Source organism: Plectrocnemia conspersa, unplaced genomic scaffold (assembly GCF_051122295.1).
Source record: "Plectrocnemia conspersa isolate PC_06_02 unplaced genomic scaffold, ASM5112229v1 ptg000003l, whole genome shotgun sequence".
NCBI classification, from domain to species: domain Eukaryota; kingdom Metazoa; phylum Arthropoda; class Insecta; order Trichoptera; family Polycentropodidae; genus Plectrocnemia; species Plectrocnemia conspersa.
Window position 1 is genome coordinate 1,709,899 of NW_028277167.1, and position 18,368 is coordinate 1,728,266.

Here is an 18,368-nt window from a genome sequence, read left to right on the forward strand (position 1 = left end):
TTATTAAAATTCAATGATATATTTTTACATAATTCATTCAAACTCAACCTTCGGCTCAAATAACCGAAAGGTCAAAAATTAATTTTATAATTTACGATTATTACTTAAACGTTCAACTTTATATTTATTTAGGTAAAAATATGTCAAAAAATTGGAATTGGTAGGGACAGCAAAAGCCTAGCTATGCGTTTCTTCGAAATATATTTTAACAATATAGAGAAACGGCAATTTGACTTCCAAACTTTAATTATTAGTGTATATAAAAACGTAGGTTTTTCAATAATTTATTTGAAAATATGTAATTTTTATTATGCAAGTATATTTTTGAAAAAGTAAAAGTATCGAATCGACATTAGTGATTGTAGTTTGCTCGTTATGCAGGTCAATTTGTGAACAACGACTGTTTCGAAGTAGAGAGCGTTCGCGTAAGGTTGGCTGCCTGCATTACATTTTGTCAATAGGAGCTGGGTGTCGACTCTCGTCGAGACCGACGTTCGAAGATGTCAGACAACGAGCAGAAGGCCTTGCAGCTCATCGCTGACGCCGAGCGCAAGCTCAATTCTTCCAAGAGCTTCTTCGGTTCCCTCTTCGGGTAAGTGCACTCCGCCCCCCGCCTCCGCGCCCCGGAACGAAGTCCGTCGTCTATCATCGATCCGTCGATTCCGATACGCCGACACGCCGACACGCCGACACGCCGACATGCTGTTGCCGCGTTGAGAGCCGCCGGACCGAATCTGGAATAAATAAAAAACGATCAATATCGACTGTTCATGGACGATTTATTACGCGTTATGTCAATTTTGTGTGCCGCCATTTTTTAATTTTCTATTCATTCGGCTCGTTTAACAATGACGTCATAATTATATATAATGAACATAACGATAATTCATCGTTATGTTCAATATGAGGATCGCGTAAAAAAAATTATTTTTTTCCATACTATAACATATATAATAATGACTCATTTCTTCCCCTTATTTATTGTTTCCTTTTAACCTTATACGATGGAAGATTATTAAAAAGAAAATCGAATGCTATATAGTTTTTCTTTTTGTAATATGTTATTGACCATACGTGGTACGTATAAATTCCACTTGGCTTAAAAACATTTTTCATCATAAAAAAGTCATAGATATCATTTCATGATGAAAGTATTTTTTTATTTAACATCTATATAGTTGAAAAATATAAACCATCTTTGTTTACAAAGATTTTTCAAGTTGAAAAAAATTATGTTTTATATATATGCTGCTTAAATTAGATTAGTTTTTTTTATTAAAAGCAAAACACTCGATATATAAATAAGCAAACCTAAAATAAATGAACCACAGTATTAAGTCATATTTATTACCATACAAAAATAAATAACGTTAAAAATCAGAGGTCATCTCACTATTTACACCTGTTTTGTAAATAGTAAGGTGACCTTTGATTTTCAGTACAGGACACATGTTAAACCGGCGATAAAATAACTGTTGAGTGGCCAAGACGGGATTGCCATTTTAATGTCACGCACCAGTTCACAATTATACATTTTTGTTGCACAATATACTATAATATATATACTTTTAAACATTTTTATACCACTATGTCAAACTCCGCCTCTCTAATGAAGTGCGAGGATAACTATCCATAGTTGAGTCGAATACGATACATCTTGTATTCCACGTAAATGAGTACATATAAAATGCATATGCAAAAATGTTGGGATTTGTTTTACTTGCCTGCTTGCCAAATGTAACAAATACATTTTATCTTTTTTTTATTTCCGATCAAATCTCCAAAATATATGCTGGGTATTTAGCGACTCATAGCTACAACATCCTGTAGGCATAGTTAGCTGTGCGCCAATGAATTGCTCCACCTACGTTCTCAACCATTACTACAGCTGGCTTACTGGTCTTGATTAGAACGATCTTAGTCGAAGACGGATATTAACAAGAGTATTAGACAACTCCACAATTAGCACAGCTTTCGGGCGTTGAACTCTAGTGGAAACTAGTGAGAATTTTATTAGATTATACTACATATTGCGACAGACTATGAATGGCGAGATATTTTCTCTGAACAGTGGTGGAGAAGCTGGCGCAGGGATGATGTCGATGGAAGATCCTCAGAGGTCTTGTAGGTGGCGTGGCAGTGACAGTATAGCGGCAGATCTCTTGCTGTTGTGAGCGCCCATGATAGTATGTTGTGGGATATATTCATAGAAAAAATTAAAACGATTTTTTTTACCCTGGTTTTGAGTCTCCTATATTTCGGGTATCGATTTTTTTCAATTATTATAGTTAATATAATAATATATATTAGAAATATCTTTGGCCATATCACTAAATGAATACATTACGGTAAATATGCAGTTTAATGTGTGATTTTGTTATATGCTGTTGAAATGTATAAAAGCACAAATTAAAAATACAACACAAGGTTTCTGAAACGCACAAGTTTGTGCAAATGGTATTCAATGTGCTAATTGAAAATATCTCCAGTTCTAGTGGGTCGATTGCAATGTATTTTACATCAAATTAAAGGTAATTGAATGTCTTACCAGTGGTGCCCAACCAAAATGGTTTACTGGGTCAAAACTAAACAAAAAATACACTAGAACATATTTTTTTAAACAAAACATTTATAATATAGTAAAAAAACAACATTTATAATATAGTAAAAAAATAACATTTATAATACAGTAAAATATAACCTTTATAAAACAGTTTAATGTTTTGTAAGCCTAAAGAGTGTGACTTCATAGCCAGTGAGGCGCAGGTGAATCTAGTTAGAGTTTTATTAGATTATATTATAATTGTGACATATGATAAATGGCGAGATGTATTCTCCGAACAGTGGTAGAGAAGCTGGCGCAGGGTTGATGTCTGTGGAAGATTCTCAGATTCTTGTAGGTACTTGCAGCAAGTGTCTGGAGGCAGTTTCTCTTGCTGCGGTTGAAAATGGTTGAATTTGTTTTTTGATCGCGGATTTGGGACCGATAGTGTAGAAACATATTTGTAGACATTTACCACTTTTTTAAAGCAATACATGGGCACAGATCCAAACCCCCACATATTTGGAAAAAAAAAGTCTTTCACAAGCTTATGATTATTTAAGGCTAGTTACAATATATTTATAAATAAGTTGATATCAGAATAATATGTGAAATTCTCTATATCAGTTTTCCTAGTATTGAATGATGCATCCATCACAACAACGCCTTTTAACAATCTTTATACAAGTGACACATATTTGCGCCACCGGCTGTTAACAATAGTTCTTACAAATGACATATAATTAAGTCATTGCCCTGCAAAGTGTTAAAACAGCAGATGAAGTTACGGAATGTTCAGTTTTACATTAAAATATTTTGATCCTAAAAATATATTTTTTATAATACAAGTAAAAATATGCTATCAAATTCACTGATAGTGGGACCATTTGGACTTCAATATGCTTACAATGATAAGAGAAGATCAAAACGATTTTAGTTATTTATATTTGATATTTGTCTCATTAACCCTTTGCTGCATTCCAAAAATTTCCATACAACATCCGTACACAGCGCCATTTTTAATGAATTCAGAAATGAATTTTTTATACATAAACTTATCCTGTTACATCATAAAATATAATGGACATGTTGATTTTGTATTTAAAGTTTTTTCAATTCATAAAAGTTAGAATAAGTGTCTAATATACAGTGTAAATTATAAAAAAACTTTCTGCCATACAAAATACAGGGATATGCTCGCGCGCTCTATACAGTTCTATGATAAATCGATGGCAAAATTGGAAACATCAATAATTCTTTGAAAAATATTTAATTTTAATACATCTACAAATGTTTGTAAGCAAACATCAAGGGATGTCGTTAGTTTAAATTTTTAATATTCTGTTTAAGCAATTTTCAACCCTAACATATATGAATGCCCTTGTATACTATCCTCATGACGATTCGCGGACTTCTCTCGTGTCAATGTGGGTCTCTCGGTTTGGTTCGAATGTGATCTGCCTAAGCTCGTGTGCCATTTCCGCTCATCTGCCCTATCTTCTCGAATCGTGAGTGTCGTATCTTTTATATTTTTGATTTGAGACGGCTCTGGCGAATCACAGATGAGGATGTTGGTGTGCCAATTGCATTACTTTTTGATCCCACTAACGAAATATGTTACGCATTGAAGTGAAATTGCAAGGTGGCGCAGAAAACTAGTCAAGTTTGTCAAAATTTCTGGTATCTGTATTTTCATCTTATGAACCGATTAATGCATTGAATACTGTGTGCATAAATTTGTGTATTTTGTCATTTTAACTTCATAGAAAAAATACACATTAAACTGTTTATTAACTGTAACATATAATAGTTATCTCTCTAGGCATTGAAAAAATCGATATCCTTTGTGTCTATGCAATAAAACATTTCGAGTTCCTTTTCTATTATTAATTACATCCCATCACCGTTTCAATACCTAATTTATATCAGAGGTCTTCCGGAGTTTTGCCGCTAATACTTGGCCCTGAAATGGTCTAAACCTGTTTTTAAACATAATTTAAGATATATTCGAATATGTTCACCGTGTTAAAAGATACATATATTTGCATAAACAACTTAAATTTATCTGTTTTTGCAAAATGGTCGCACGTTAAATGTACCGGTCGATATATACTGAATTAAAATATTTTTTTGTAATATTTTAATGACTGCAATATTTAATCTTTCTTGATTACATTTCAGAGGCTCGTCTAAGGTTGAAGATGCAGTCGACTGCTATCAGAGAGCGGCCAATTTATTCAAGATGGCTAAGAAGTGGAGTCAAGCCGGAGGGGCGTTCTGTGAAGCCGCCAATCTTCACGGAAAGGCTGGAAGTCGACATGACGCAGCTACGAACTTTGTCGACGCTTCCAATTGCTATAAAAAGAGCGACGTGAACGGTATATATATATTATTATATATAATAGTTTAATTAACTATAAGTACGGTTATAAAAATGTATAATTTTTTATTTCAGAGGCCGTGTCTTGTTTGTTAAAGGCCATCGAAATTTATACGGACATGGGAAGGTTTACAATGGCTGCTAAACATCATCAGGTAAGAGATCAACGGAGAAGAGAAATTATAACTTTTTGCTGTCAGATTTAATTATCCTATTACAGCTGGGTGTGGTCCATTTATTTTCTTTTTATAAACTCTTCTGGACTATTCAATCTCTAGTTAACATTTTTAGATTGTGAGAAAAATACTTTAATTTTCCTTCCCATTAAATTTGCTGTATTCCTTTTGACGTGTGTTGAAATATGCTAGTAATACAGTAGACCCACCAATAACACGGTAAATTGGGGACGTGCTATTTGGGTGCGTGTAGTTGGAGGACTAAAAAATACTCTTACAATTTTTTGCGCTTGCGATGAGACATTCTCCCTTTGGCTCTCTACTGTATTTGTTTTATTAACTTTCACAATAGCTTTATGAAAAGTAACATAAAGTAAAACCTTACTAACTACTTAACAATTCTCGAATTTTTCTGGCACTTGAATTAAGAGAAATTTATATTTGGAAGGTTCCACAATATTCTTAGAATAATCTATTATGTTGTGAATTTGTCTAAATATGTTTTATAACTAAGAACAATAAAATTCTAATGTCACTAGAATATATTCGTCAGTGCTTTTTACCTAGAATGCTTATCTTTATTTGCAGTTTATATTTATAATGTAACAAATTTAATTTCTTATCGTTGCATTATAAATCTTTTTTTATTGCATTTTAATTAGCTTTTGCAAAAGATTAAAGCCTTAATTTTAAAATAAAATTAGGATTTTAAAACCTAATTTTAATTAAAATAGTCGACAGTCGGAACGCTGGAATTTTATTATTTTTTATATGAGTTATATTTTTCTCGAAATGCTAGGAACATAAAACTTGAAATATAATATCACAATGAAATTACTGATTTACTACGTATTTAAATTAATTGGTTGATAAAAGTGCAGTAAATGTGAATGTAAGATTTATGAATCACCAACTATAAACAATAAATTTGCTTTTTACAGAGATTAAATTGATGATGAAATATTTCTTTGAATAAATTTTAATATATTTATTTCTTTAATTTTTAGAGTATAGCCGAAATGTATGAAACCGACTCCATTGATTTGGCTCGGGCCGTTCAGCACTATGAACAAGCCGCCGATTATTTTAAGGGCGAGGAGAGCAACAACTCTGCCAATAAGTGTATGTTAAAAGTAGCCCAATACGCCGCTCAATTAGAAGATTACGAAAAAGCTATACATATTTACGAGCAGGTAATGTTTGAATGTAATAATATTATTAATAAATTTATGTTACATAACGATTGTGTATTTTTAGGTTGCTACGTCATCGTTGGATAGTTCCTTATTGAAGTACAGCGCAAAGGAATACATGTTCCGAGCGGCTCTGTGCCATTTATGCGTAGACACATTGAATGCCCAGCACGCTTTAGAACGTTACCAAAACCAATATAGCGCTTTTCAAGATTCTCGAGAGTGCAAGCTTGTTAAGGTGATTATCTAATTTTCTATTGTTATATTTAGTTCTTCTCTAAATTGAAATATATTCTTGATTTTTCATTTCTTTAATATCTTAAGGAGCTTGAGAAGCTTGACAATATATTACTCTTACTGGGTTTATTACATAATGTTATGTTTTTTTCCATAACATGTGTTTAAAAATAATTTTAGTAATCAGGTGCCGGAGATTTTAAATTAGAGCACTTGAAACTATTTTTTTAGCTGTAACACTGGAAACATAATTTCCATTGTTAACACTAATGTTGCATCATTAGCCATTTATTTTTTTGTATATTGTTTATTTTTTTATATATCTGTATAATATGTGTAAAATTTAACTTGCTAGTTTGATGTAGTACCACATTTGAAATATAGACAGATGTCACAGTGATCTTTGTGTGGTTTTATCAAAGCCTTTAAAACATCACTGAAAAAATTTCTTTTATTAAAGTTGTTTTTGGTACATTGCGTATTGAAAACTGAAAGTATCGCTTTTTGTATTGGATCTCTAAAAGTCACTTGATAAAACTATTTCATTACACTTTTATTTTATTATCTTTTATATGATTAAATTAAATCTGCTCCAAACAGATTAAATTTGGACTCGTCGGAGAAAGCCACTCTTCTCCAATCTTCGACAGTCCAATGGCGATGAGCTTTGCCCATTCAAAGCGATTCTTTTTCATCTTCTCAGTAAATAGTGTTTTTTTTTGCTGAGTTTCGCGCTTTAAGTTCAGCTTCAACCAAACGTCTATTCACTGTTTTGAATCAATATTTTTTATAATATCCTTTATTCTGCGGTCTTCTTGAGCAGACGTCATACGCTTCCAACCTTCCCAAAACATTTTTTGTTTTTTTTTTATTCAAATTTCTTCCCTTGCACCCACTTTAGAATACCTGTTTCGCGATATTTTTTAATAATTTTTCGAATAACAGAACCATTAAACCCCAATCTTTGCGCTATCTCAAGATATGAAACATTTTCTTCGAGATATACTATTATTTTAGATTTTACCGTGATCGACATTTGTTTAGACATTTTGGGTTTGTCTTTACATAACCGAGGCTAACCTGCAACTAAGGAGGCTTTACAAGTTAAAATATCTTGTAAATTATTGCCACAGATGCACTTGATCATAAAAAAATACAATAGAACAAGTTTTAAGGAAATAATACTTTTTAATAATAGAATTCGTGAAATATTGCCTATAACTGTATGTGTAAATTTTAACTTGCTGGTTTGATATAGTACCGCATTTGAAACATGTCACAGTGATCTTTGTGTGGTTTTATCAAAGGGAACTTTTTCAGCCTTTAAAACATCACTGAAGACATTTCTTTTATTAAAATTTTTAGTACATTGTGTATTAAAAACTGCAAGTATCGCTTTTTGTATTGAATCTTTAGAAGTCACTTGATAAAACTATTTCATTACACTTTTATTTTATTTCCACTTTTATTATCTTTTATATGATTCTATCTTGATTAGGGTATCGTTTAACTCGATCTACGTAAACAGAAAAATATGTCATTTGTTCTTATATCTAGATGTACCTGTTTCTTGACGATACACCTTATACTTGTGTATTTATTTTTAAATCAGTTCTGTCACAATTGTCATATGGATTATATTTAATATGTAGCAATGATATATTAATTTTCTATGTAACATTTCTACAAATAGATCTCGGTTTTTCCCATTAACGTATAATCATTTGTTGAATGCGTCAACATATTGATATTCATAGGATATGATTGTCATTGTTATTTTTTCGTTTGTGTTGTATTTCATCATCTTTGTTCAATAATTTCGTTTATAGACATTGATAGAGCACCTAGAGGAGCAAAACGTTGAGGGCTTTACAGAGGCGGTGAAGGAATACGACAGTATCTCTCGGCTGGACCAGTGGTACACGAGCATTCTGCTCCGCATCAAGAAGCAAGTCAACGACAACCCCGACCTGCGCTGATCGCCCACGACGCGCATCTTGTTTATGGCTCCGCACTTCAAAGTCCATAATGACCCGTTCTTTCGTTTCGTCGTATGGTTGATAGCTTTCTACTACTGTGTATCATTTTACTTGGGCCGGTCCGCCTTCGATAAGAGCGTCGATGTAGGACTGGACAACTTTGTAGCGTTGTTATACGACTTCAACTCAGTAGCTGTGTTGAACACTTTCGTTTACTTATTGCTTTTTATTGTGTTCTTAAATTACTGTTACAACCGTTTCATGAGGCCTTCCAACAGGGGCTATTTTATTAAGTACGAGCATTGATTTTTGGGTCATTTTTTTTTATTACGGGAGTCGATAGGATAGAATACGAATTGTGGTGGAGCATTTTTCTCTGTTAAAAAATATATTTTTTTGTACATGCATAATTTATTATTATTGATTTTTGTCTTCAAATGAATCGGTCCTTCCGAAATTAGCTCATTGTTGACGAGATTGAAATTTTAAAAGTATAATCTCATATAAATGTAACATTCAAATAGATTAGACTAGGCAGACTAACATTATCTCTTTCATTGAAGCTTCTTTTGTATGGATCGATTCAAATGTAATCTACACTGTTAATAGTTACTTAATAACATTTGATAAATTATATATTAACGTGTAACTTTATATAATATACATATATATATTCCCTATGTTTAGTTTTAGAATAGGCGTTGTTATAAGTGAACTTTTGTGATTTTTTCATAAACTCTTGATGTGTACATTCATTATAGATTGTGACATTAAGTAAGTGATAAAATACCATAGTAATTATATCCAATGGTATGTCTTAATTAACGTTTAAGCGATAAAATGTATTTATCCGACATTTTTGTATGTGGAACGTTGATGATTCGGAACGGGAAGGTTTACAATTTTTTTTAAAATAGTCATTTAGATTTATGTGACATGTTTTAAATAGCGTTATAAATATATTATAGTCACACATTTTCGCAGCACTAGATACATTACTTTTTTTACTACATGATGGCTGAAGATTAAAAATAGGGAATTTTTTTATATGTATTACATATCAGATGTAAATTTTTTTTCCATCGTTGTTTTAAATTTAATTTTATACTTTTGTATATATATTTATATATATTGATGTATAGTTTAAAAACAAAATTTATTTTATGTTATACAACGCTTCGATCTTATTACTTTTCATTGTTGTATTGAAAGTTTATCCTGTAATAATTTATTTAACTATTTTTAAACTATATAATGTGTCAATATAAACACACATGTACACACATTGATACATTTGGGTTTTTACGTGTTTTATATACAAACACATAAGGAAGTGGTGATTAACCATTATTGTTCATGATGAATCATGTGTTGTAAATGAACCGTTTGCATATATATATATATATATTATGTAACTAGTGTTCCCGTAATTTGTTTGATTTGTTAATATGATATTCAATACGAATTACATTTTGAAAAGTCAATAAATAACAATATCATCATTCCATTATATAGAGTAGACGCCGTCGCTTCTTTCTAAAACACGATTGATACTATTTAGAAGTTGCTCGCTGTTGATAAAATGGTATACTCCTTCGTGTTTCATTTTTTCCAATCATTCAATGTATCACTAGCGATGTAAGGTTGAACGAGTGTTTAGGACTTACCTAAGCCTAGCCTAATAAAGCTGAAATAGCATTTTATTATATAAAAAATTATAATACATATTAATATCTGTGTTTATGCAATAAATTTGAATTATCTAAATGATTGTTTTATTTAGGAATATAATACAAGGAAATAAAAATTACCTTTACTTCATTCCTTTTTAGTTGTGGTTTATCTTAAACGAAGGCGATGGTTAAAAACGTGTTTTATGTTTCGTGATGTAATTATGGATCAATTAGTTTGAATTCCTTGGGGAATTTACCGTATGCACATTTTCTTTTATCATTACTTCTAAGAAAGTTGATTTATCGAATCGTTCAATAATCAGATTAATACGTGCATTATTCTAAGGAGCCGCTTGATCACTGTCACGATTTTTCTCTGAAACATGTTTCAAGTAATTGCCACCCCGTGGCTGAATTCCTTGAAAGTCTTCTTTAACTCATCATTGAGATGGTCTTACTCTTCCTATTCCTTTAATATTTAAAATGACACAATTGAAAAATTAAAGGTTAAGGTTTCACTGTATTTTTGAAATTATTAGAATTTTTTAATTTTAAAAGAAGCGCGACAATGACATGCTCTGTTTAAAATCACTAAAAAGAATCAGGTGTGCCTGATACTGATGCAGATTATCGACAAAAATTGGATGATCCGAAGCAGTACTTAATACTCTTTGTTTTTTAAGCGATTTGCAGTGGAAATTGGGTTGGGAATACGAGTTTATTAATATATTTACAGTAGAATGTAGGTACTTGTCTTACTATCTAAGCATCTGCAACAAATGACCAGCAGTATGTTTATTTATTATATTTTATTAATTTATTTAGCTAATTGTTTATACATTAAACAAATAAAAAACATAATATAAACAAACAGAATATTAAAATATTTATTTATTAATGTACAAATGTGTTTCTTTATTCCATTGATGAAACCTGCTATATTTTTATTTTTCCTGCTTGTCCTAGGAATATTATTCAGATTCACACCTCCGTACAATATTCCCCCGGTCATATTCCTTTTCTTATACTTAACAATCCTTAAATTGTCTATTTCTAGTATTAAATCTACGAACATCTTTTGATGTTCCATAAATAATATTTATTATCAATGAGCACTTATCTATTATTACTGAAAATATAAAAAACCTCAGAGATTACTTACTCAGAGAAAAAAGTCAGAATCACAGTACTTATAGTAGACCCCCCAATAACACGGTAAATTTGGAACGTGCTATCTGGGTGAAAATACTCATACATATTTTTGTAATACGTACGTACGAATCAGGTGCATGTGGTTAGATATCTTCCCTTTGGTTCGCTCACACAAAATAACGGGCACCCAAATAGCACGTCCCCAATTTACCGTGCTATTGGGGGGATCTACTGTATATAGTTGCTGTTGCTCTTATCGTAGCTTGATCTCCAAAATTTATTTATACTATATATGTTCTGTTTTAACTTATATTTATAATCAATATTTTTATATTGAGTTTTGTTATTTTTTATATTGACAAATTTGGACCCTCGTGCTTTGCTATATATAATAAATTATATTTTCACTGGTAAGAATATATATATATTTACCGGTGAAAATGTATTCTGATAATATTATGTGTTTCAAAAAATATTTTTGGAATAGATTCGAGATTTTTTTTAATGGGTATACCGAGTATTTCTGGCTTAGAAGCAAGGACGTCATTTCAGCTTTTTTATGGAGGGAGGAGGGGTGGCAAAGTTGGTCAGTAAGTGGTCGTTTTTTTAATGTTTCGATTTCATTAAGATTTATAGTATTTTATTAAATGACCAAATGCATTTTTATGGTCAAATTCAAGGGTGCAACTGGCCGCCAAAATCATATGATTTAACGCTGTTGAAGCACTTAAAAACCAACATCTGCCATTTAATTGATATTATTTTTTGATAATTAATGAAATATATCAGATTCAATTATTAAAAAAATCCGAAGATATCTTTTAGGGAGTGGTTGACCTCACGGCCAATGAGACTTGTGTGAATCTAGATAGACTTTTTATTAAGTTATATTTACATTCGACTATGGACGATTACGGCGTGACGTTTCTCGCGATGAAGGTGGCGCAAGTGGTGATGTCTCAGGGCTCTTGTGGCTGCGTGCGGCGAGTGGTTCAGGAGTTCCAGAAGTGATCTTCTGGTTTGTTGGCGAGGGCGCGTGGATGGTTCCCCCGGATGGCTGCTGGTAGATCTTTCGTTTGCGTCTCTCTGCTGTCTTCGACCGATGCGTCGCTGGCTTTCTGCTGTCTCCGGCCATCTCTTGTCTGGTGCCTCAGCCCTTCTGCCCTCTGCTCATCGGAGTCCGGGCTTATATCCTTTAGGGGTTGCACGCTTACTGGCCAATCACGATTGTGCATCGATCTCCTAACCAATCGCTGCTTGTCCAGACTTTCGAATTCTTCGGAAAGGGTTCACAATGGGGTGATTGATTGCGTCCGTACCGTTTTGTCACAAAAGGACTCGTGTTGTGTGGTCAAAAGAAATCCCTCTTGTGCCATGATATTTGTCTCATTGTTAATGAATGAACGTTTCTGGTTACATTCATTAAAAATGAGACAATTGCTCTTTTTTGTATGTGGATCTATTTGTGTGTTCGCCACAATCTTATAATTTGTTTTTTTATCAACTTTTATATATGATATTCTTCAGTATGAACAATTTATCGCAAAAAATCTATTGTAAAACTGAAGGACTATTCTTGATTAAAATATTCAGCTAATTACTCATCGCGACGTTATAGGCATATAATATGGCACAAAATAATAAATATATTTTGGTGACTGGTGGCAATTAGACACAGATTGAGCCGCTTCAGTAGTATTTTATTGAATATAGTTATGTATAAGTTACATGTGTGGACGGTGCGCGTGGCACGCACCGGCGTGCGGGCCTGCCAGAGTCGCCGAGAGAAGGTGTGTCCGTCACGCCAGTGTTACCAGAGTACAGCCAAGTTTTGGCCATAATAAATACATATATAAATAGGCCCCCTACAATATGATAATTTTATAGCTTCACGATTCTGAATTTAATGCTCTGAAAATATATTGTTTAAATATTGATTTTAATTAAAAACAGTAATTTAATTTATTTGAAAAAAATATGTACCTAAATGTAATGTACGTCTTGGTTTTGAGCGGCTGGCTGGTCAAAAAATTGTTTTCAAAATCCATCAATGGATTAACAGATTTTACTACAAATTTCAGTAATTGACAATTCCAGGTAAAATGGTTAGGAATTACTAAATATTTTTACCATAATATGTAATAGAAGTACCTCTGAGTAACTAATGAAAAAAAAATACTGGAAATTGTATCATCAAGTCATTTAAAATGCTTCAGAAAATAGAAAATATATTGGGCATCACATAGATGACTGAACTGCAATGATAAAACCATTTTGGGCATTAAGAACCCTGTTCTGTATCTTTCGTTCAATAAATTTAAAGTTGAAGTTAGTATACATTGAGAAAAGAATTGCGTTAGATATTGATCTTGCAGAATAATTCGAGCTCAACTACTACGACCAAGTAAATAAATATATTTCACTTTTTATAAAAAAAGTTTTTAACTCAAAAGTTTAATTCTGCCCCCGTCTATCGACATTCGCAACTGTGGGGGCGTAGCGCCACAGAATTATTCATCAGTTAATTACACCCACGACACGAAGCTAACCATAACCGCATAAACGTTCAGCGCGACATGAAATTTACATTGCAGGCGTAGAAATTTAAGTAATATGTATATTGTATGAAACGAACAAGTCAATTCCCCACACTTCAATTTTAGTGATTAATTTTAATCCAATCTAATTGATTTTTTTGTGGTCTTAAATTGAGAAAAAAGAGAGGGATACTTTTTTTGGTCGGTGCTGTGTATCTGACTGTTAACCAAGAGTTAAAAATTTTTAGGTGAAACTTTGACTGATTATTTGGATCAAATTACAATTATAATTCATGGAGATATATTATTTTATATATTTCTACTTTTTAGCATCGATTTGTGTATTTAAAAAAAAACTGCGGTTCATTTCGAAAATCAATAAAATTAAACTATATTTCATTAGAAATAGCTAAAAATATTTTTAAATATTGCATTTAATATATTTTTAAAAAATGATAATAAATCCACGCGTTACAAATTTCTTAAGACAGAACAATTTTTTTCTCCCCTAAAAGTATTTTCTCTCTCCCTCCCAAAAAACACACATGCTAACTTTCAGAGGCAAATGCTGAAAACATTTGGCATGAATGTTTTATTTGGCTCTCATAGAAAATTACAGTTCTTTGCTTGCGTATTCTATCCGTTTTCGAGCAATGCGAATGTTCGCCTGAAATATGACACTAATCTTAGTTTAACGGAAAGCATAACTTTTGCTCAGCAAAAAATATGTTAAAACATTCTCGTCTTGGTATCTCCAAATATGAGGGGTCCAGAACGGTGAGGGTGAACTCACCAAGTTCTCATTGTTGTCCTCTGTTGGCTGCTCTCATTAATTCTGCAGGACCAACGGACGGGCGAAGCCCTAGCGGTGGCCTGGCGTAATTTGTGGTTAGCCTGCCATGGTTCGACTCCAAAATTGTTTGTTTGAAATACTTAAATATTTTCTTTTGAGGTAGAATATAAAATATTTCCGCCTTTGAGAGTAGGTGAGTACGTTTTTTCACATTTCTGCGTTTCTTAGAGCAGTATAAATTATCGGGGATAGGGATGGATTTAGTACAAAATTTTATTTATAAAAACGTATTGTCTTCTACATATAACGTTTTTACTCGCAATGCACTATATTGAAAAATAAGTTTGATGATAGTGTGAATTTCCTTGTAAAATAACGGATTTTCTATGTTGCAGCAGCGCTTCGGAATAGGTTTCGAATTGCATAATGACGTGCGGTGATTTTAAAAAAAAAATAGCAGTATTTTTTTATGACGCGATTATCTTTGATGTTTTCGTGTGTTGCAGCTGCGCTTCGAATTTTTTTATTTAAAGCGTATTATGTAATAAACGTGAACATTTTTATTCTATTCTTGTACAAAAAAAAATCATCTTCGGTATCTTTGTATGCATTTTTTATGTATATTTATGGTACACACTTTATTTTATAATGTGTTTTTTTTCTCCAAATTTCTAAAGTGTGCATTACTGGTACATTAAAAAATAATAATCTGATTCTATACTAATTGTCTGAATATTTTGAGATAATTAGATTTCATTGAAGTGTATCTTTATGTTGTTACTAGTTTGACATTATATATTATACATGATTGAATAAACATGAACTTAGCAATTGGCAATTTAGTTAATAGCTATCTCATCATCTTTATTGAATAATCGTTTTATAGGTTCAATAATTTGTTTCGTTACTACAGTTTAATAGGTCATATGCATCACAATCATCATCGTTATACGAATTAAATAGTTATATTAGAATAGCGAAAGATTATTAATTATTCTTTAAATCAATTACTAAATATAGTATACTTTTTAGATATGTATTAATTAGCAGCAATACGGATGGTAAATATACATGTAAGTTTAATTGACTGTAAATGTAAAGAAATAGGTAAAAAACAAAAATTCTCTCGCTTGTCCTCTTCCCTGCTTCGTTTGACTGATCACAGAAAATTATAATTTTCGTTCTTATCTTATAATAATAATCATTTTTGCGCTCGTGGTATTACTTCAGGAATGTTTGAATATTCTGTCAAACATTTTTTTAATGGTAGTCTTTTTAAAGAACGCATTTAAAATATGAGATTTGATAGGGTTTATTGTACTGAAAAGGAATTTTTAGCGGCATATCGCTATATTATATCTTAATTGTTTTTAATAAGGAAAATATAATTTTACTGTCAGGTGCTAGTGAAATTATAAGCTTTTTTAAACTCATTTGAGGTGCTTTTTTTTTTAAAAAAAAGTCGATTAAAATATTAAAAAAGTATTTAATTTATTTATTATTTATTTTTCGATAAAAATGTTTTTTTATATTTTCCGAACAAATACATGGACATTAAAAATTTACTAATGCGCTTTAAAACTCACTATTGATCACCGTCCTGATGAATTTATTAAAAAAAAATAGTTTTAGGGCGACAGATCAGCCGTTAAGGCCAACATGTTCAAACTCAAACCTAACCTAATTAATCAAAATGTTCTAAAAGTACCTATATTTTAAATGGATATTTCGCAACTGTCTCTCAATTGTTTCATACATTTTTATCGACTTTGTTAGAAAAATTATTTATATATCTACTAGTGAAAATATAATTTCAATGAAAAATACGCATTAACTGTAACATCTATTATACAAGCAAATAAAAACGTAACGAATCGAAAGTTTGACAATAATGTTTCAATTTAAATGTAAATCGGTTCAACTCTCCATACGCTTGAAATGTATGCATCGTTTGGATATTGATTTTGTAGCTTTGGATTGATACGTATGTCAAGTGTGGCGTGAACAATTAGAACGTTGTTAAATTCACATGGATGACGTCGCACAAATTTAACCTAAACACCGAATCACTAATTCAATTTTGCTGTTTCACTAATTATATTGCTGCTTAATTACAGCACAGTATATGTGCTTTGTAATGAGAGTAAATATTATTAATATCAACAATAAACTGATTTTGCTATGAATTTTAGTGCTGCTTTAGTGCACCTAATATAAATATCATTGTTAAGTCTCAGTCACATATAATTTTGATATTTTAATTATATTTTTAATTACAAATTTGATCACCATTATTTGACAGGTTTACCCAACGCGTCATAATGACATAAATACAATACATCAACTTAAAACACGCTCATATAAATATAACACATCTCGGTCTTTCCGAAAATTTTGCTAATTTTAGTATATATAATTGAAATTGCATTTTTTGAAGTGGTTATAAAAATAAATAAAATATTTGTTTTTACAAAAAAAAAATATATTGGTTTTTTCAAAGAATACTCTTGTAGATAATTAGTAAATTTTATAGATTAAAGTATGTACATTTTGCAGTTATGTTACGTTGAGATGACGATATCTATATTAGTTTTACTGTATAAATATATAACTAATTTAATCAAATCTCAGTAGCCATGAATATATTAGTTTTCAATTACGCTGATTTTTAAATGAATTTACATTCACTGATTGAAAATTCAATAAGCTTCAAAGGGAATTTGACATTACTTAAGATTATTAAACCGAACTTATAAGGTTAATTGGAACTTATATATGTACATATATAACAATCAAATTAATAATAGCTTATGCAAGATTTAAACTTCGAATTGAACATAAATTAAACTGAACTTGTATTGTTATGTTATTCAATCTATATATTATACATCTTCGTGCGTTTTAACAGATTAAATGCGAGAAACTCGGATAAGTTCTTAATTAATTTCCCACTTTGCGAGAGATTGGTATTATTAAGTAAGTCCAAGTTTTCCTTGTCTTGCGTATTTTTTCTACGACTATATTTCTCAGTTGAACTTCGAACTTTGTCTCCCGTGGGCGGGAAATAAGACTAGAACGTGATTAATGCTTCTGCGCCATTTGACACGCAGTGTGCGTAAATTAAATTTGGCCGCAAGATAATAAAGTTAAAAGTGCACAGTCAACTAAACTTGCCTGAAAGAATAGAGTGCTCCTATAAAATGTATTCGATCTAAATAAAAAGTGCGTGGGTAGACTGACTATAAACAGTGAGTAGGTTGACTATAATTCATGAGACAAAAATAAGATAAGACCGAGGAGTAAAGGGGTGATGTGAAAGTGAGGTATAAATTCACCCCCATCTCTAATAAATTTATATAGGATCTATCAATGAAAAGTAACATTGTTTTATTTATTTTTGGGCAAAAGCTAGTTAATCATTTAAGAAAATTGGCATAGTTTATTACGTATGGATATATAGCTTTTTTGCTAAACATTTGTCATCTTCATATATTTTTAACTATTGTCATCTTCATATATTTTTTTGGAAAATATAATAAAAAAGGAAGTTACATTTCGACTCTAGTTGTCGTTATTTATAAACAATTATCCGTCTGTTTATTTATGCATAATTCGTGTTTCAAACAATAATAACTTAAAGCAATCTTCTTTGCATTCAGGTACTTCTAAAAATATTTCATACGCTGATTGTGTTGACTATAGGGAT

General features: G+C 31.3%; 1 protein-coding gene across 1 annotated transcript; it reads left to right on the plus strand.

Moving 5' to 3' along the window:
- Nucleotides 1-405: 405 nt before the first annotated feature.
- Nucleotides 406-10,274, plus strand: alphaSnap (Alpha-soluble NSF attachment protein). Its single transcript, XM_088182232.1, has 6 exons — nucleotides 406-592; nucleotides 4,724-4,920; nucleotides 4,998-5,077; nucleotides 6,106-6,291; nucleotides 6,356-6,529; nucleotides 8,358-10,274. Exons 1-6 carry the CDS (start codon nucleotides 501-503, stop codon nucleotides 8,505-8,507), a joined length of 879 nt encoding a protein of 292 aa, XP_088038358.1. The 5' UTR covers nucleotides 406-500; the 3' UTR covers nucleotides 8,508-10,274.
- Nucleotides 10,275-18,368: the final 8,094 nt, after the last annotated feature.

Excerpts from the sequence above, each read along its gene's own strand:
- alphaSnap (XM_088182232.1), top strand. The coding sequence starts at position 501 with ATGTCAGACAACGAGCAGAAGGCCTTGCAGCTCATCGCTGACGCCGAG. Across the intron at positions 593-4,723 it reads TTCTTCGGTTCCCTCTTCGG|AGGCTCGTCTAAGGTTGAAG; the intron begins GTAAGTGCACTC and ends ATTACATTTCAG. Across the intron at positions 6,292-6,355 it reads CTATACATATTTACGAGCAG|GTTGCTACGTCATCGTTGGA; the intron begins GTAATGTTTGAA and ends GTGTATTTTTAG.